Source organism: Pelophylax lessonae (assembly GCF_965119305.1).
Source record: "Pelophylax lessonae genome assembly, chromosome: 1".
Classification (NCBI taxonomy): domain Eukaryota; kingdom Metazoa; phylum Chordata; class Amphibia; order Anura; family Ranidae; genus Pelophylax; species Pelophylax lessonae.
In genome coordinates this window covers 261,654,116-261,674,160 of record NC_138768.1, presented here as the reverse complement: position 1 = coordinate 261,674,160, position 20,045 = coordinate 261,654,116, and the positions used below count along the sequence as shown (strand labels likewise).

At 46.8% G+C, this 20,045-nt stretch overlaps 2 protein-coding genes across 2 annotated transcripts in view; one reads left to right on the top strand and one right to left on the bottom strand.

Annotated features, from left to right (window-relative positions):
• TXNRD2 (thioredoxin reductase 2) overlaps positions 1-18,584 on the bottom strand; it is a 204,819-nt gene extending 186,235 nt beyond the window's left edge. Inside the window, exons 1-2 of the mRNA XM_082268343.1 lie at positions 18,437-18,584; positions 16-84 (exon numbers count right to left, since the gene is read on the bottom strand). Of these exons, the coding sequence (XP_082124469.1) occupies positions 16-84; positions 18,437-18,512 (145 nt within the window). The 5' untranslated portion in view covers positions 18,513-18,584. The remainder of the gene's footprint in view (positions 1-15; positions 85-18,436) is intronic.
• A 125-nt stretch (positions 18,585-18,709) lies between these two features.
• LOC309563768 (catechol O-methyltransferase-like) overlaps positions 18,710-20,045 on the top strand; it is a 130,646-nt gene continuing 129,310 nt past the window's right edge. Inside the window, exon 1 of the mRNA XM_082268369.1 lies at positions 18,710-18,733. The gene's annotated coding sequence lies outside the window, so the exon portion shown is untranslated. The remainder of the gene's footprint in view (positions 18,734-20,045) is intronic.

Here is a 20,045-nt window from a genome sequence, read left to right as displayed (position 1 = left end):
ACACCGGAGTCATACCTTCTTTGGCACATGCGAGACCTCCAGAGCCTCCACCAATCACCAACAAATCATAATCATAATGTAAAGCTGTGGGACAAAAAGAAAAAAGAAAAGATTACAGGATAACCAAAACAAGCAATAATTAACTCACCATTCAGTTCTAATTGGTTTTTGTAACAAACAACAGATTTATAGTTCTAAATTATATAAATTGAGAATAAAAGCATTTCTGCAATTCTGTGAAATGTCACACAGCATCACCAGGCTTTATGGCCACATACACTGTGCGTGAAATCACAAGGATCAGAATGAGAGGGAAAGAGTGTAGTAAGCCAAAGATCAGTTATTAAACCCTTTTTAATATTTGAACCATGTTTTTCAAGTTACTGAGAGATCAGTTAGGGCTCATTTGGACAGGTGGCAATATACAATTATTATATAATTATAAATACAAGTGTGTGGGTGCCCCAAAAAAATGCATTGGCTGTTTTAGGCTCCATTCACACTTGTGCAACATTGGTGTGCAACTTTGACGCTACTTTGGATTGGTGTGACCTGGATGTGACTTCTGCAAAATAGGACCCACTGTTGCATGTAATACATGCAGGTACAACTTTCATGCAACTTCTAAAGGGCTAACATTGAAGTCTATGGCCCTCTAGTTGCAAGAAAGTCGGACCAAAGTAGTGCATGAACTACTTTGAAGTTTCTAGGGTGGGACATGTAACATCTTTTCAATGCTGCAGCCCCCCCCCCCTCCCCCCGACAGCAGTACAGCCCACACAGCCATGTCATTCATTCATACAGCTGTGCGTGTAAATGAACTACAATCCTTTGTGGCTGTCGACTTGTAGTCCTTAATAAACTACCATGGTATAGCATCTCTGTAGTTCATTGATTCTTCTTGGACGAGTTTTTTTTTTTTTTTTTTTTTTAACGTAAACCAGGGAATGTATTAAAGCAAAGTAAGGCCCCTTTTACAAGGGCGGTGCGCCCGGTGGACTTCGTTTTGCTCAGCAGAGATCGATCCGCCGTAATCTGCAAAGCAGGTGGATGACAGCTCCGTCTCCGCTCTGTGTGCAGAGGTGGAGCTGTCAGAGCCTCGCTCTCCTCTATGGAAGATCGGATGGTAACAGGCTACCTGTCCATTTTTATCTGATCCTATCCAATCCTCCAGACTGAAGGAAAATAGGGTTTATATCCATAAACTGACAGGCGGACCGGACAGTGTGAAAGGGGCCTTAGACCCAAAAGGAAGTCTGATTTGTAGCTTGCCAATTAATTTCTTTCATTCTATTTTTAAATAGTCAGTAAGAGTCGGTTCACACTGAGGCGACACGACTCCTTACTACTTCGGGGGCAACTTGTGCATTACCATGCACCACGACTTCGGAGCGACTTGCAGGGACTTCATATAATGTAAGTCTATGCAAGTCGCTCCGAGGTCGCCCCGAAGTAGTACAGGACCCTTTTCCTAAGTCGGCACGACTTGTGTCGCTCCTATTAGAACGGGTCCTGTAGCGGTCAATGGACCGCGAGGGAGCGCGACTTGTCAGGCTGACAAGTCGCCTGACAAGTCGCGCTAGTGTGGACCGGCTCTTAGTCTGTTGTTTTCAAAAGAACAAGCTCTCTTGCAGATTATATCAGTTACAGGGATGAGTCAAACCATTCAGCACTGACAGGGGTGCTTACAATGATCAGATTTATGTAAAACCTTTATCTCAAAAGGAAAAAAAAAACTGTTTGCTGTAAAGTGTTAGCTGGAGTTTGGCTTTGATTTGTTAGTGTATTTAAATCTGCTAGTAGATCTAACACTCCCTTCCCCCTAAACTAACAATGATGCTGGCCAAAATGTGCCCCCTGTGCGCTTTCATCCAGAGTGGAATCACTCTAAGGCCCTGTTCACACCTGAGCGTTTTTAAGCTCGTAAAACGCTCATCTCTAAAGTCTCCAAACGCCCAAAAAGCAAAATCCCATTCATTTCAATGGTGAAGCAAAACGCCTGAAGCTGAAAAAAGGTAGTCTTTTTTGGCAGACTACCAGCGTTTTTGTTAGAGATCAATGTCTGCCTCCAAACACCTGCAAAAAAAGCCTGAAAAAGCGCCTGAAAACAATACGCTCAGGTGTGAATGGAGCCTAATACAGGAGGTGTGTTACTGGCCAGATCACCAGGGGAAAACAGAGGGCAAAATAGCCTAAAAAAGAAAACGGAATTTTTGTAAAATCTTACCTGTAAAATTCCTTTCTCTGAGTCCTCCGACAGTCGCCGCCTCTTCATATTCGTCACATATGGGGTATTAGACTTTGCTCCGAAGGAGTAGCTAGGCAACAGAATATGTTAACAATAAAGCTTTTAACATATCCCACCCTCAAGGGGTGGTCCCCTCAGTCAATACCCTCCTACTTCCTGCAACCATATCTCAGTTTTAGTGGAATAGCAGTAGAGTATACAACCAAACCCCAAAAGAGGGGCGGGGGCGGCGACTGTCGGAGGACTCAGAGAAAGGAATTTTACAGGTAAGATTTTACAAAAATTCCGTTTTCTCTTACGTCCTCCGACAGTCGCCGCCTCTTCATATTCGTCACATATGGGGACGTCCCAAAGCAGTGCAAACATGAGGGGTGGGAAACGCATCCGCGCCGAAAGGCAACGCAGTCTCCGCATCAAGGAAAGGAACCTTACCAAAGGAAGGAAACCAGCTGGGCAACAGCAAAAAACAAGTGCTCAACAGGAGCAAAAACCCAGGAAAAGACAAAAAAACCAGGGGATATAAAACTTATCCCAACAGCCAGGAGTCCCCAACAAGGGACCCTAGGGAACAGCCGCACTAAGAACCTTGCGGCCAAAAGGAAGCATCCGCCGATGCCTGAACATCTACTTTGTAGAATTTTGTGAAAGTGTGCACGGTCGACCAGGTTGCCGCCTTACACACCTGGGCTACAGAAGCCCCATGACGACAGGCCCAAGACGTACTCAGAGATCTAGTAGAGTGCGCTTTCACAGGCACAGGGGGAACCTTCCCCTGCAAAGCATAGGCCTGTTCAATGGTCTGCCTGATCCATTTGGCGATGGTAGAGGCCGAAGCCGCCATGCCCTTCCGAGGACCCTCTGGAAGAACAAACAAGGAGTCCGTCTTTCGAAAAGACTCAGTCGATTTAAGGTAAACCCTTATCGCCCGAACAACATCCAGAGAGTGCAATCTCACCTCCTTTGGATGTTTAGGCTTCGTGCACAACGAAGGCAAGACAATATCCTCATTAAGATGGAATTCCGAAACTCGTTTCGGAAGAAAAGAAGGATTAGGTCGTAAGACCACCTTATCCAAATGAATAACCAGGTACGGAGACTTGCAGGACAAAGCCGCCAACTCCGACACTCTGCGAGCCGAAGTGATCGCCACCAAAAAGGCGACCTTTTTGGACAACATAGACAACGAGATCTCCCTGATCTGTTCAAAAGGAGCACGTTGTAACACAGATAGAACGAGATTCAAGTCCCAAGGGGGCAGAGGATCCCGCCTAGGGGGAACCAGATGCCGCACACCCTGAACAAAGGTGCCAACCAATGGGTTGGAAGCCACGGGACGTTGAAACAGAACGGCCAGAGCAGACACCTGACCCTTTATCGTAGCCAGCGCCAAACGCTGATCAACACCCGTTTGAAGGAAAGACAGCACACGGGACACCGAGTACGTGCGGGGTGAAAACCCCCTGGACTCACACCAGGCAAAATAGGCCTTCCAAGTACGGTAATAAACCTTCCCTGAGGAAGACTTCCTCGCGTTGATTAAAGTATGAACGACCTCCGGAGAGAGACCCCTCTCCTTCAGGACCTCGGTCTCAACAGCCAGGCCGTCAAAGCCAGCGACTGTAAAGCAGGATGGTATATCGGTCCTTGAGACAGTAGATCGTCTCGAAGAGGTAGACGCCACGGGGCGTCGACCGCCAGATTCACGAGGTCTGTGTACCAGGACCGGCGAGGCCAGTCCGGTGCCACAAGAATCACCGTGTTGCGTTCCGAGTGTAACCTGCGAAGGAACCTGGACAGCAACTGAATCGGTGGAAACGCGTACATCAGCCTGTACTGATGCCACGGGGCCACTAACGCGTCCGACGCGTCTGCCCGAGGGTCGCGCGTCCTTGCCACAAACCTCTTCACCTTGTTGTTGAGACGAGACGCGAACAGGTCCACATCTGGAAGACCCCACTTCGCGCACAACATCTGGAAGACAGCCGGGTGGAGAGACCATTCCCCCTGATCCAGGGTCTGGCGACTCAGATAGTCCGCCTGCCAGTTCTCCACTCCCGGAATGTGAACCGCCGTTATCGCCGGGACATGAGTCTCGGCCCAAGACAGAATGTCGGCCACTTCTCGAGCCGCTCGGGCACTCCTGGTGCCCCCTTGGTGGTTGATGTAGGCCACCGCCGTGGCATTGTCCGTCTGCACCCGAACCGGGCAACCCTGCAGCCGGTCCGTCCAGCGATGAAGACAGAGACTTATCGCACGCAATTCCAGAATGTTGATCGGAAGGGAAGACTCCCCCTCCGACCAAGTCCCCTGGGCGGACAGAACGCCCAGAACTCCACCCCAGCCCGACAGGCTGGCATCCGTGGTGATTACCGTCCACGAGATCGGACGAAACGACTTGCCCCCGGACACCAACGGGGACTGGAGCCACCACAGAAGGTTTCCTCTGGTGCGATGACTCAACGAGATTTGAAGATCCAGAGATTGAGGTCGCCCGTCCCACCTGGACAGGATCTCCGCTTGGAGACCCCGCGTGTGAAACTGGGCGAAAGGAATCGCCTCGAAGGCCGAGACCATCAATCCCAGACATCTCATACACGTCCGCAGAGACGAGTTCGGAACGTCCCTGAGGGACCTGACTTCCTCCCGGAGAGTCCTGAGTTTGTCTTCCGGCAGGAAGACCTTCGCCTGCACCGAGTCCAGAATCATTCCCAGATAGGGGAGACGAACCGACGGACTCAGTGTCGACTTTGGAAAATTTATCGTCCAACCAAACTCCTGCAGAGTTTGCATCGTGACAGACAGGTCCTTCTCCAGACCCTGGCTGGTCGCAGACCGAACCAGAATGTCGTCCAGATACCCCAGGACAGAAACGCCCTGGGCCCTCAATAATGCCAGAACCGGTGCAAGCACCTTGGTGAAGACCCGCGGAGCCGAGGCGAGACCAAAGGGCAACGCCACGAACTGGTAGTGATCCTCCGCAATGGCAAATCGAAGGTATCTCTGATGACCCTCGAATAAGGGGATGTGAAGGTACGCATCCTTCAAATCGATGGAGGCCATGAATTCCCCCGGAACCAGGGCAGCCACCACCGACCGCAGGGATTCCATGCGGAACTTGCGAACCCGCACAGAGCGGTTCAGAGCCTTCAAGTCCAGAATCGGACGAACCTTGCCCTCCTTTCTGGGCACGGTGAACAGATTGGAATAAAACCCCCGAAACCTGTCCCGATGAGGCACCGGAACCACCACTCCCTGAGCCCTCAGGTCCCGCACCGCCAGGTGCAGGTCCCGCAAGCGCTCTGGAGACAGTTGAAGATTTGAGGGAAAAAATCTGCTCTCCGGCCGAGAGAGAAACTCGATCTTGTAACCAGATCGAACGATTTCCTGAACCCATCTGTCCCGCACACGGGCCAACCAGGGCTGAAGAAAACCGAGCAAGCGTCCCCCCACCCCAAAACTGGGTGAGGGCGCCCCTTCAGGCCAAACTGTTATGGGCTGCAGATCCAGATTGGCCGGACTTCTGTTTACCAGACCAGGGCTTCTTCTGAGAGCCTTGACCTTTGAATGGTTTGCCCTTGTAGTGCGGCCGAAAGGCACGAAAGGACCCCTGAGGGGGCCGAAAATTAGCATGCTTCTTCCCAGAAGCCCCCTTAGCCTTGGGGAAATGGGGCAAGAGAGTGCTCTTACCCCCGGTGATCCCCTTAATCAACACATCCAGGGACTCCCCAAAAAGGCGAGACCCATCATAAGGCAGATTGGCTAAGGTCTTACGTGAAGATTGGTCCACCGACCAACATTTTAACCAAACCAGGCGGCGAGACAACACCGCCACGCTGTGCACACGTGCAGCCAACGGAACCAGGTCCAGGTCCGCATCACACAGATACATGACACCCTGGTGGATTTGATCCACCATATCCAGGGTCGCCGGCGAGGCCGAGTCGGCCACTAGGACGCGCCTAAGCATCTGCGTCCAACTTGCGATCGCCTGGGCCGCCATGAGAGAAGCAAACAGAGCCTTAAGCATAGAACCCGTAACAGAATAAGTATGACGGGCAAGAGACTCCAGTCTCCTATCCGTGGCATCACGGAAAACAGGGGAATCCTCTGCAGGAATCGCAGTGGCTTTGTTCAAAACCGCAATTGCGTGATGCACTGGTGGAGGCACACACCACCTTTCATCAGTGGAAGGCGAAAAAGGATAACGCAGCTTGAATCTACTTGGTACCGCAAAAGGTTTGCGCAGATTGCGCCATTGATCCTTAACAGCGCGCTGAAAATCATCATTGCAGGGAAAAACCTGCGGCGTCCTGCGTTTCCTCTGCGTCCCATAAGCCGCCAAGGCAGCGGGGGGGACACACTTCGTCCTGCAAACGCAGCGTTTGCTTAATGGAAGCAATCAACTCATCCATGATTGCAAGCTCTTCAGGCGAGCCAGGGGGAGAATTATCAACCCCCTCAACTTCAGCCTCTACCTCAGACCCCACTAGATCAAGAGAGGAGCGGGACCCCGATAAGGAGGCCCCTGCCATAACAGCCCCATCACCTTCACCCTCAGAATCAGAGGAAAGAGCAACTCTGGGCCTTTTAGTAGATTGAGCAGCCACCAGCATTTGCACCTGAGCAGCAAGGCCAGCCACAATAGTGGCTAAATCCCCCCCTGGGGGGGAAACAGCGGTCCCCTGGCTTTCCACCAATACTGTAGGAAATTTGCCCTCCTGAGAATCCATTGCCCCTGTAATGCCAGACAACCAAGGGTTAACTGCCCCTTTTAAGCAAGCGCGGCAAGCGCAGCCCACCGCACCACACTCAAGCACAATGAGACCCCCACAGGGAATATGCAAACTGAACACAGGCAATGGATAGCAAGAACAGAAGGATAAAACCTGAGGAGACCCTCGCCGCTGCCTCGATCGGTGTTCCTGGAAAGAGGAAGTGATGCTGCCAGGGCGCTCTATGTAAGCCTATGGAGGCTACAAGAAAATGGCCGCCATGCATGTAAACCATGCGGCCGGAGCGAGTGTAGGCAAAATGGCGTCGTTTGGCGCCGAAACCGCCGCTCCACAGTGCATTAAAACACACATTACATTCCAATATCAGAATACATGTCAGATCGCCGCAGCGATCGCTGTATATGCCCAAACATGCCAAAAAAACATGCCCCACAGCACACAGCTTCTCACACTGACCAGTCTGACACACACAGTGTCATACAGCTCCCCCCCCCCTTGCAGCCCACAGCATGCAGCCGAGAGATAGGGAGACAAGCAGTGTGAATAGAGGCAGGTTACACAGTCCCAGACTGACACCCCCCCAGACAGACAGGTCCCCACATAAATACACTTACCTCACATGGCGTGGGGGACCCGCACAGGCGAACAAGCCGCTGCACATGAGGCAGGGAGAGTCGCATTCAAGACGCACACAAGGGGGGTTAAGAAACCGCACAGCGTCCAGTGAGGTAGCCACCTCACCAATCATCCCTGCACCGAACAGGGATGGGTCGTTCACTGTGCCAGGAGCGTTACCTGGCTGAACGCTCGATGGCAGACTGGGAAGCCACTGACCCACGACCTGCGACCAGGGGGATCAGCCCGAGACCCAGTCCGCATGATCCTCTTCATCCGAAGAACTAACTAACGCTGACAAAATAACAGCTAAGTAAAGGTAGAGAGAAAAACTCAAACAAAATTTTAAAAAGAAGCAAGAGTCTGGGACAGAAAGTCCCAGCACAGAGAGAGCCAGCCACTCCTGACAAGCTAGACATTAAAACTGAGATATGGTTGCAGGAAGTAGGAGGGTATTGACTGAGGGGACCACCCCTTGAGGGTGGGATATGTTAAAAGCTTTATTGTTAACATATTCTGTTGCCTAGCTACTCCTTCGGAGCAAAGTCTAATACCCCATACGTGACGAATATGAAGAGGCGGCGACTGTCGGAGGACGTAAGAGAAAAACAAATTTAGTTACCACATCTAAAGATTGGTAAGCTGCACTTTATTACATTTTTGGGTTTAAGATCGCTTTTTCAGGTGTGACTTGCATAGACATCTGTGCATGAAGTCGCACCTGAAATCGCACTGACCTGTGCCTTTGAAATCATGCTACTTTAGTAAGTTTAGCAGCACTTTGTCTAGTAAAGTAGCATGCTTTTAAAGTCACATTCAGTGTTAATGAGGGCTAAATGCATTTTTAATTGATTTACCTTTTGGTTTTTGCTTTACATTTTTACAGTAGTTTTTAAGATCAATTCACTAAGAGATAAATACCGCATGAACTTTTTGATTATAATATTTATCTGAAAAGTAGTCAATTTACTAAAGAAAACATACGTTATTTACCGAATGTGTTATTTATGTTTTGTGATATTTATTACTTCAATTTTGCGTTATTTTGGCGTTTTTTTCTCAATTTTTTTTACATTCTAACATTGCACCAGGAGGAAGAAATAAATGCACACAGAAATACTATAAAACTGTGAAAACATTCTAGTGTGCTTTCATTCACAGAATGATCTTCCTCTGGTGAAACGTTAAAAATTATTTTTATTCCTGAGTTCAGAGCAAAATCACTTCCACACTGATACATCGTATACTGATCATACAGATACATTGTTAATTTACTGGAAAGTGCAGTTCCCCTAATTGTTATTTTTTACTTTGCTAAAATACGACTGCCTCCTGCCAGGTGATAAATAACCAATGTGTGTTCTTTAGCGAATTGACTTTAAAGAGGAAGTAAACCCTCCTCTGACACTTTTACCTATAGGTAAGCCTATGATAAGGCTTACCTACAGGTACTGTAAATATCTCCTAAACATGCACCGTTTAGGAGATATTTACCTTACATGCAGCCAGTGACGTCACTGGCGCATGCACTCTGAAGGAACGGCCGCTAGTGCCGTTTCTTCAGAGCCCCGTGCCGTGACGCGGGAGTGACGTCACCGCAGCTCTGGCCAATCAGATGGCCGGATGCCGCGATCCCGGAAGACGGGCGACTGGACATGTCGCCCGTCATACAGGTAAGCGGGCGGCACGGCGTGGGCTCGTTCTAAGGTAAGTATTTCATAATGAGCTAGTATGCGATGTGTTTCTCTTACAGGTTGCAAAAAAAATAAAAAAAAAGTTGTATGGGTTTACAACCTCTTTAAAGGAATTGTAAAGTCAGAAGTTGACGGGGTATAGGAAGTGACGTACTTCCTGGCAGACGAGAACCACATGACGTCACTTCCTATACCCCATGGAACGCATGCTGGCAGCGTACCCGGAAGTGGACTGATTTGGTGTGTTATTGCGGTTATTGACATGTGATCTTATGCTATACCTTTGTGAGTAGTTTTTATCTATTTTTTATTTAATAAATGCTCTATGGGCTTCACTATGTTTGGCTCCTTCCCTTCTTTTTGAGTGCCTGATCGAGGGGGGACTTTGCATAGAGGCTGGAGGTCTGTTTGAAAAAGGCTCTGCTGACCCATCCATCCTTACTGGCCATTGGTTGATAAACCACTGTATATTTGAGGCTCAAATATATCTTAAATCTGGTGAGTGGATCCCCAAAAGGGTCTCTTTGAAAGCACCTTGGCACCTGTGTGGAGCACTTGAAGCACCTTATTCAGCACCTTAATTTTAAGTGGACTATATATGTTCCTGGACTGCACATGATTTAGCACTTATGCACCATATATGAATTTAATTGCACTTTTGCATATTTATTGATTTATTACTCCTATCTATTGTTACTATGATTGAATGATTTTGGACATTTCAGATTTTGTCACTAGTGCACTTTATTGTTTATATCTTGCAATTTGTGAATTATTTATATTTTATCACACTACACACGCCTGGTAGCGCTGTTTTAGTATATCCTACTAAAGCTGGATACACACTATACAATATTCTTTACATTTTTTCCTTTAGACTTACCAAAACCATATAATATGAGGTCAGACTTAAACACTTTCAATTTGTATGCAATCAGGCAGGCCCTTGCACTACATAGTTAAGGGTAAAGCTAATGGAAATCGAACAACAAAAGTTGTATAATGTGTATCCAGCTTAAGGCTAGGTTCACACAGCGATTCCTGTGCAGGTTCCCCCATTGCATCAGAATTGCAGGTAGTTCACACTGAGCTCTGCAAACAGCAAAAGTTATTGACACCCCCCAAATCCTTCACCATTTCGGTGAGAATGTGATGCGATTTAGGCCATATAGTTCGCAGTGCATACACATCACATGTGATGTGCAGAGGCATGTGGTGTGAATCACATGCGATGTCTGCAATCGCATTAATGTGAACCCAGTCTAATGAATTATCTTTTTTTTTTTCTTCATTCTTTATCTCACATATTTTAACAAATGTGCAGTATTCACCTCACATTCGATATTTTACTTTGATGAATTTACTCTTTTATCTCATGCGATAATGCCAAAAAACGGGTCACGTGTCGTTCATTTTGCATGCAGTAACTTGTATTGAATTGACCCTTTGTCCCTTATATGTTATATGTAGATCTCCCCACACTTTCTGATGAGAAAATGAGAGACTAGTTTGCCATTGGGCAATGCACAGCCACTATTCAGTCCATCCAGTCCAATAGCTGCTTTCATATCTTCCCACTATCATCCGCTGACAAACAAAAGAATGGCAGAAATGATAGGGAACTAATTCCTCCCCTCATCAGACTCCGCCCACCGAGTGTCTCAAGTGATTTCTGAAATATGGACATTGGCATATTTGGGTAATGATATCCCCCGACCCCTTTGTTTAGCTTACAGCTGAATGAGGCCGGGGAAAGAGTACTGTGAGGGAAAACTTTGAAATACATGACAGCTTCTCAGCACACTGCACTGGCTGCCAGTTTCCTAATCTGTGAATTGGCAATATTTCTTTAGGCCCCTTTCAAATGGGCACCTCCGCTAAGCAGAATCCGATTGCTCAGTGGGGGATCTCTTCGCTGATCCTTGCTGAGCAAGGAGATGACAGGTCCATGTCCACTCCACTATGCAGAGCTGACATGGACACAGTCCCACTCTCCTCTATGGGACAATTGGATGGAAACTGACCACCTGTGCGTTTTCATCCAATGCCATCCAATCCACCAGACGAATGGGGAATAGGACCACCACCTGTCTGTTTTTGGCAGACAGGTTCGGATCAGATGGCGGCATTGGTCAGCAGACATGTGTCCACTGACATTTGCTGCTCCAAAGAAAAGACTGGAGAATCAGATCAGATCCGCCTGAAAAACTGACAGGTGGGCCTGATCGGACAACCCGTGTGAAAGGGGCCTTAAGAATCTGTCACTGACTCGCTTATTTTCTTAACCTCCCTAGCGGTATGATTCTGTCAGGAATTCTGTACCAAAAGCGGTACAATTCTTTCCATGGAAATTTGGCGTTCTGTATTAAAGGCCTACAATTCTTAGTAATTACTGACTTAAAACTTACCAAAACAAGAGACTCTAGTAGACATCCCAGATGTAATGAATTTGATACACAAACACGTGAATTATAATCCAATCAATAATAGAATTTTATTCAAGAAGGCAAGGAAAAATAATGAAATTTGTCAAAGAAATTCAATACACATCCTGAGTGTGAAAAAGTTTGAAGCAGGGCACTAGACAAAGTCCGACATTGCAATCTGGGCAATAGTACCTTGTTTCCTTTCGGACTTTTCTTCCATTGCCATCCTTTTTAGAACAGCAGACGATACACATCCTGGTAGGAGCCAACTTTTTTGGGGTGGGCGGTACAAAGTCCACAAAATGAAGGCCTGTCAGGCGCTCTGGATTGCCAACATCAACAGCACGTCGTCCGGGTCTGTTAGCAGTGTCGGGTGGTTGATGAAAATCTGCTCAGCCACCTTCCAAATAAAGTCCAAATGAACGAGGGGTATGGCAGTGTTGGCTTTGTAAAGAATATAGGCGTTCCAGAGGCACTGTTCAAGGAGATGCCTAAAAATCTTTTTGTAATATGCCGGGTAAAAGGTCATTGCCTGATCGGCTCGATCGACACCTCCCATCGTGTGATTGTAGTCGATCACGACTTGCGGCTTCTGCATATCTGCTCCATGTTTTGTGCGGACCATGGCGGTGGTGGTGTTGTGCACGGTGGTCATGAGACACACGTCCTTTTTGTCTCGCCACCGCATTGCCATCATTTTACCCTTTTGAAAGGCAACCATCTCTCCTTTTTTTAGCTTTTTCTTGCTAAACATGGATGGCATGTCCTGCCGGTTTGGCCTAACAGTACCATACCCATCTGTTTTGTTTCGGAGCAAAACTTCATAAAGTTGCGGAGAGGTATAAAAGTTATCTGTTGTAACGCAATATCCCTGGTTCAAAAGGGGGTCCAGCAGTGAAAGGACAGAGGATGTGGCCATCCCATAGCCGCTGTACTTGGGATCGAACTTTGTACCTTTCCCGGTGTAAATTATAGCATTCCATATATATCCTGTGGACGACTCACAGAGCATGTAAAATTTGATCCCGAACCGCGCTCTTTTGGATGCAATAAATTGGATCCAGCTCAGGCGTCCCTTGTAGGCCATGAGACTTTCGTCCACACAAACATCCCTGTCTGGCACATAGGTCTGCTGGAAGTTGGTGACAATCATTTGGCTCACCTCCCAGATTTTCTTGAGTTTGGGCGCAGGATGCGTGGCCTCATCAAACTCCTCATTGTTTGCAAAATACAAATTTTTCATAATCAGAGAAAATCTGTACTCGGACATCACTGTGCCAAAAAATGGAGTGGCCAGCATCTTATTCGTGGTCCAATACCATTTTTGGAGCGGTTTCCCCACCACCCCCTGAAGGATGATGAGTCCTAGAAACTTCCAGATGTCCTCGCTACTGACCGGTTCCCATTTTCTGGAACGGGAAAATTTGGCGCGCAGCGTGGCGGACTGCTGCTCATGGTAGCGATTGGTTTCAGCGGCTATTTTTAGAATTACCTCCTCCGTTAGAAATAACTTGAGGTACGCCAGGGGGTTGTCACTCTCCACGTCAACCTTCATCCCCGGAGATCCAGTGAAAGGGAATCTCGGGGGCGCTGCCTGGTCCGCGTCGCTGTCTAAAGGGCACCAAGTGCGCACATCACTTAGGTCAGGTGCGGGATCATCGGCGTCACTTTCGGGATCAGTGTCGGTGTCAGAGTCAGATGACAGATCTCCGCACGACTCACTGTCGCTCTGTTCTGCGAGCAGCTCCGTGTCGCTGCCGCTGTCGCAGTCGCTCATCTCATCCAAAAGCGCATATGCGGGACAGCGCTTTTTTGATGCCATTTTCCAATTATTTTTATTCACGCAAAGGACAATGGCAAGGGGGCACTGAGAGGGCACTGTGTCTTTTACCACTTTTACCAAAGTGATACAGTGTAATCCTCTCAGATTACACTGTATCACCTCCCTTTTATATGTTAGTGTTTCTTTGATTTTTACTCCCAGTTCCGCTCCCATGCAGCATTGCTGCTGCAGGGAACGGAACCAGGAAGTCCTCCTACCGACAGACGAGCAGGGAGATCTCGGATGGCGGTCACAGCAATGAGAGCTCATCGCTGGATCGCCAGGATAAGGTAAGAGACACTCCGCTGCGCTGTCTGCACGCTCTGCCCATTCACCCCGAGCGGTTAACCACATGCCGTCCAGCCAATTTTGACATTTTCACATACGTGGTAAAAATCAGCATTTTTCTGCTAGAAAATTTAGAAACCCCAAACAATATATATTTTCTGAAAGCAGAGGCCCTGGAGAGTAGAACAGCGTCACAATATATTTATATAGTCGTTCATCAAACGCAAATGTTTAGGAACAAAATACACTTAAATGCATTTTGGTGCACACAAACAACATAATATACAAATTTTTGGTAAAATATATGATAATGTATTGCCAAGTAAACTGATACCAAACATGTCAACATTTAAAATTTTGCAGCAAAGTACAGTATCTCAAAGTCACCGTAGGCAATAGCCATACAGGGCTCCGCCCACACAACCGTGTCATTCATTCACAGAGTTCTGTGAATGAATAGACTACAAGTACGGACAGCCTTTGTGAATGATGGCTTGTAGTTGACAATGAAGTAGGAGGGTGTTGGTTAGCATTCTCTAAAGGCCTGTACACACGTACCGATTGTCGGCCATAAAGATTCGGCCGACGACCGATCGGCCCATTGTAGGCTTGTTAGTATGATGCTTCCGACAGCGCACTTTCGGCCGAAAAGAATCTGTCGTGCAAGCATTAAAATTTTTGTTGGCCAACACCAGAACGGCCGATTGTTCGCCAGTCAGTACAGAATTCGGCCGACAGACAGCAGATTTGCAAGACTGGGCATGCTCAGAAAAGAAAAAAAAGACCAGGAAAGTTAACCATCACATGACATCACTTCTGCAGTCGGCTGTTGTTGGCCGACAAAATTTGTGTGCAGTCTTTTGCACTTTTCAACAGACACGACAGCCCTGGACAAAAGACGGCCGATCGTTCGGCCGACGATCGGTACGTGTGTACGGGGCTTTAGTTTATTGATTCTTCCTGGACTGAAGTAACACAGGTACAGGCAGACTGCTACACTGACAGTCTGCAGGAGCCTGACAATGCATCTGTCATTGCTAATCGCAGGTGCAATGCTTTCCAGGCTCCTAAGAAAAAAATAGTAAATGCACATTTTTTCGTTTTTTTACTTGCAAAAAACAATGTGCATTTATTATTTTTTTTTTAAATGGTGAACTTCACCTTTAAACGTGACCTCTGCTGCTAGAATAATTGCTCTCACTCTGACGTTTGTGGCGATACCTCATATTTGTGGTGCAATCACTTTTTAGATATGTGTGGGGGACCTACATACGTAAATGTGTTTGCAGATGAGCATGGGGGGGGACAGGGGTGCTTTTTAAAATTTTTTTTTTTTTTCAACTTGGAATGAACAACATCCCTTGTGATAACCTAGGCAGGGAAAAGGTACTCTTTATAGAGATCAGTGGTCGATTAGTCGTCTGCCCTTCAAAACAGTCGATCAAATTGATCAATTAGATCGCCTGCTTCCCTAGCTTTAACAGCCAGGTAAACAGAAACAAAATACTCGTCTCCTCTGGCTTCATTCATCACAGACACCCTTTGGGCAGCTGGCCTGACTGCTTGTAGTGGTCCCAGTGATCAATCACAGCAGACCACATGACTATTGTAAACAATGAATTGCTTCCTTTCATGCCATTCATTGTATACAACTGTGTTGCTAGCTGTGACACAGGTCACAGTGATCACATGGTACAGACAGGGCCAATCACAGGCCATTTGTACCATGTGATTAGTTCTGGCCAATCACAGCTAATTACAATACACAGTGTAAACACACTCATTCATAAAAAATGTGCTTACAGCGGTGAAATTCACTGCTATAAAATCCTGATCAACTTCCCAGAGTGGTACAGTGTTACTATGGTAACACTGTATTGCTCTGTTCACAGTGTGTAAAAAAAAAGATATATATATTTTATAAAATTAAAAACAATTTTTTTATACTGTCACAACTGTCAGTGTACCAGGTCACTGTTACACCAGTTATTTTATGACACTGTACTGCAATGGTGACAGTATATAAAAAAAATAAAAATGTGCAAAAAAAAAAAGTTTCCCTTATTTTTCAAAAATATATAACTTCAAAAAACGTGATGCTGCTTACTAAATACCTCAGACTGTCTACTTCCCAAAAAGTTCATTAGGAGGGGATTTGTACTTTTTTTGCATTTTGGGGTCTCAAGAAATGAGATAGGCCATCAGTACATCAGTATTGATCGATTTTCAGATAAAATTTGTTTTTTTTCAAAACTTTTGGCCTTTGTTCGTTCATTTAGCATATAAATAAAGAAAAACAGTGGTGATTAAATGGCACCAAGAAAAAAAAGATCTATTTGTATGAAAAAAATAAAAAATAAAAAAAATGTCATATGGGTACAGTGTTCCATGACCATGGAATTGTCATTAAGGCTGGGTTCACAATAATGGGAATTGGACGTGGATTTTTCTCTGCATCCATTTTGCATGACAGGAAATTGTGCCCGGCTCTCAATGGAGCGGTTCACACATCTCCAGGGCGGCTGTGGAGCGGATTGCACAGGGGTCCTGTGTGTCTTTAGCTCCATTTCCGGTCCGAATCCAGCCAAAAATTCAGGCCTGATTCGTCCCTGAAAAGGAGAACAGGACCCTGGCTGTGAGCTGCATCCGCAATAGGTGTGACCTTGGCCTCAAAGTGCGACAGCTGAAAATTGGCTTGGGCAGGAAGGGGATAAAAGTGCCCTGTATTGATGTGGTTAAGGTGGCAATCAGCACTCCTATTTAGTGATGCACCAAAATTTCGGCCACTGAAATTGTCGCCCGAAAATGGGCTTATCCCATTTCGGCCGAAAATGGGTTAAAAATGCCGAAATTAATGGCCGCCGTGAAGAAGGAGGAGGGCGCAGCGCAGGTTGGAAAAGACGTGCCTCTGGCCGGCCGCCCGCCTCCCTGTGATGTCCCTACTACTACGATGTGAATGAATGAACTGAACTGACACCGGGCGGGGGGAGCGGCCGCTAATAGCTATAACTATGTGAGCTTCACTTCCCTGTCATGCGGGTATCTCCTCTGACAGGTAAGTGAAGCGCTCACATAGTTATAGCTATTAGCGGCCGCTCCTCCCGCCCAGTGTGTCAGTTCATTCATGCACATCGTAGTAGTAGTGACATCACCGGGAGGCGGGCCACCGGCCAGAGGCGCGTCTTTTGAATGAAGTACACCGGAGGAGCAGAGTGACAGTAAGGACGCTGAGGCGGGGGGGGGGAGCTGAGGCAGCTTACCAATGGTATTAGTATTATGCAGCATGAGGGGGTTAATGTATTGCCACTGCTGGTCACTGATGCATTAGTGACCGACCAGTGGCAGTTAATTAACCCCTTTGTGCTGCATTAGTGCAACCAGTGTTAATTAACACTGATACTGGTTGCAGTAATGCAGCACAAAGGGGTTAATTAACTGCCACTGGTCGGTCACTAATGCATCAGTGACCAGCAGTGACAATACATTTACCCCCTCATGCTGCATAATACAAATACCATTGGTAATTAAATTAACCTCTTGCCAACCCGTCACAGTACATATACTGTGACAGGGTGGCAACGACAGGTGTACGTCACTGCCTGTTTTTGGTGTATACCCCTGTTCTATCTATTTTAAAATCATTTGGTGGAAAAAGTCATTTTCGGTTTTCGGCCAATGGCATCCTGCATTTTCGGTTTCGGCCCAGAATTTTCATTTCAGTGCATCCCTACTCCTATTAAAGCGGTTGTATCCTCGCAACAAAAAACCTGCAAGACAAAGGCATAATGAGCTAGTATTGAAATACTTACCTTAGAACGAAGCCCCGACATGGACCCCCGGACAACGCTGAGGGAGCTGTCATGTTCCCTCGGCGTCTCTTCCGGGTTCGGCGGATTTGCCACTGCGAGTGGCTGTGGGAGTTTACTTTCCGGCAAGGAGCTCTGAAGGTCCGCCGGACCTTCAGATCACATGCGCCGCTGCTGTCAGCGACTGCATGCAGGGAGAATATCTCCTAAACCGTGCAAGAGATATTCATTTTACCTACAGGTAAGTCTTATTATAGGCTTACCTGTAGGTAAAAGTTTAATGGTGGAGTATATTACCGCTTAAGATCTGTGCTCATCATTTACAAATTGGAGCTGAAGACCTGCTTTAAAAGCTTCAAATAAGCTTGCTTAAAGCTCTGCAAATACTTTGTCAAAGTTGGCTGCTCACGTTGCTTTTATACAGGTTGATGTCTGTGAGAAACAGGCCTGGGGGGGAGGGGGGGTCCCTCACTTTGGAGATCTCCAACCCACTTCCTGTGGCATCTACTGAACAGGAAGTGAATAAAAATATCCCCAATCAGGCAGAGATGGTAAAAAAAAATACATGAAAGGGAACTTTACTGTTCCCTGCTCTATATCACAAAGAAAAATAAAGTGAAGGCTTTATATTTACTTTAAAGCAAATGAACAAGACTTTACTTTCAGAATTCTGCATAATGACCTTGTTTACAGTGACACCCTCCTCCCCACAGCATTATCCCAGCGCTAGAACTACAACGACCAGCATGCCTCACTACCGCCTCTTCATGTGCCCCCTAATACAGCTCTCCCAGCCCGGTGTACCTGCCAGTCCCCGGCTACACCTGGGGGTTATAGTGGTCACCCTTCTCCCTGCCGAGCACCGCCACAAGGCCGCCATGTGTATCAGGACCCCGCGGGCTGCCCGCCGCGCGCCCGTCACCAGAAACCCAAATGTTACAACCGGTGTAGAAGGCAGGCAGGCGTGCCAGGGTCAATAAGACGGCTTACATAAATTCCAATATATTTTACAAACTTTGTCTCGTCTATGTATAATCTATAGGTCGGGTCACGCCCCCCTGTCACATGACTGCGAACGGGCTCGCGGACGTGCGCTGTCACGTGAGTACAGCAAAACGCTATAGACGTCCTGGCCTATTACGTGTGCCGTTCTACTCTTTACATTTGTCTTCTCGTTGTCACATAGCTCTGAATGCCGCTGTTGTAAAATTTTGTCGGACCCGTGAAAAAATCGGACCTCGTCACTTCCGGTGGACAGAGCATCACAAAACAGCTGATGGGAATCGTCCGTGCGCATGCGCAGAAGAAATTTTTCAAGGTTTGGCAAAATTATAACAGAGAGCGGACAGCTGACTGAGAGGAGGCGGGGCTGAGGTGCGACGGAGGACACCGCCGCTTCACTGAAACATTACAGGGACGGAGGCACATCTGCAGAGCTGAATAGAGGAGGCGGGACGGAGGTGCAGCCGTAATAGATGCAGGGCTTAAGCGACTCCTTCTGTTTTATTATCTTTAGTAATTATCGTATTATTCATCCTTAGGATTTCATTACATTTAGTATTTCTTATTTTGTATTATAGAAATACTAAATGTTATTAAATCCTAAGGATAAATAATACGATAATTACTAAAGATAATAAAACAGAAGGAGTCGCTTAAGCCCTGCATCTATTACGGCCGCACCTCCGTCCCGCCTCCTCTATTCAGCTCTGCAGATGACGCGGCGGTGTCTTCCGTCCCACCTCAGCCCCGCCTTCTCTCAGTCAGCTGCCCGCTATGTGTTATAATTTTACCAAACCAAGATAATGTCTTGTGCGCATGCGCACTTGAGACTCCATCAGCTGTTTCATGACGTAGGACCACCGGAAGTGACGAGGTCCGATTTTTTCATGGGTCCGAGGAAATTTTAGAACACCGCAACAAGCTTGTCTTATAATATGGGGTTATTATAACACATATCATTTGTACGTTTTCATCCATGGAAAGGGGAGGGGGCATTGCAATTAAACGTAGGTGTGGCTTATGAAAAGTAGGCACTGCCCAGTAGGCGTGGTTTAGTTATAATAAACGCTTGAGCATGGCGTAACACAGCTCAGGTTGTTTATTAACCACATCAGCCCCGGAAGGTTTTACCCCCCTAATAAACAAGCCATTTTTTGGGATTCGGCATTGCGTTGTTTACCTGACAATTGCGCGGTCGTGCAAATAAAAGTGATGTCCTTTTTTCCCACATGTAGAGCTTTCTTTTAGTAGTATTTGATCACCTCTGCGGTTTTTATTTTTTTAGCTATAAACGTAAAAAGACGACAATTTTGAAAAAAAAAAAAAAAAACATTTTTTACTTTATGCTATAAAACATTCCCAATAACAAAATGTAAAAACTCTAATTTCTTTATCAGTTCAGGCTATCATA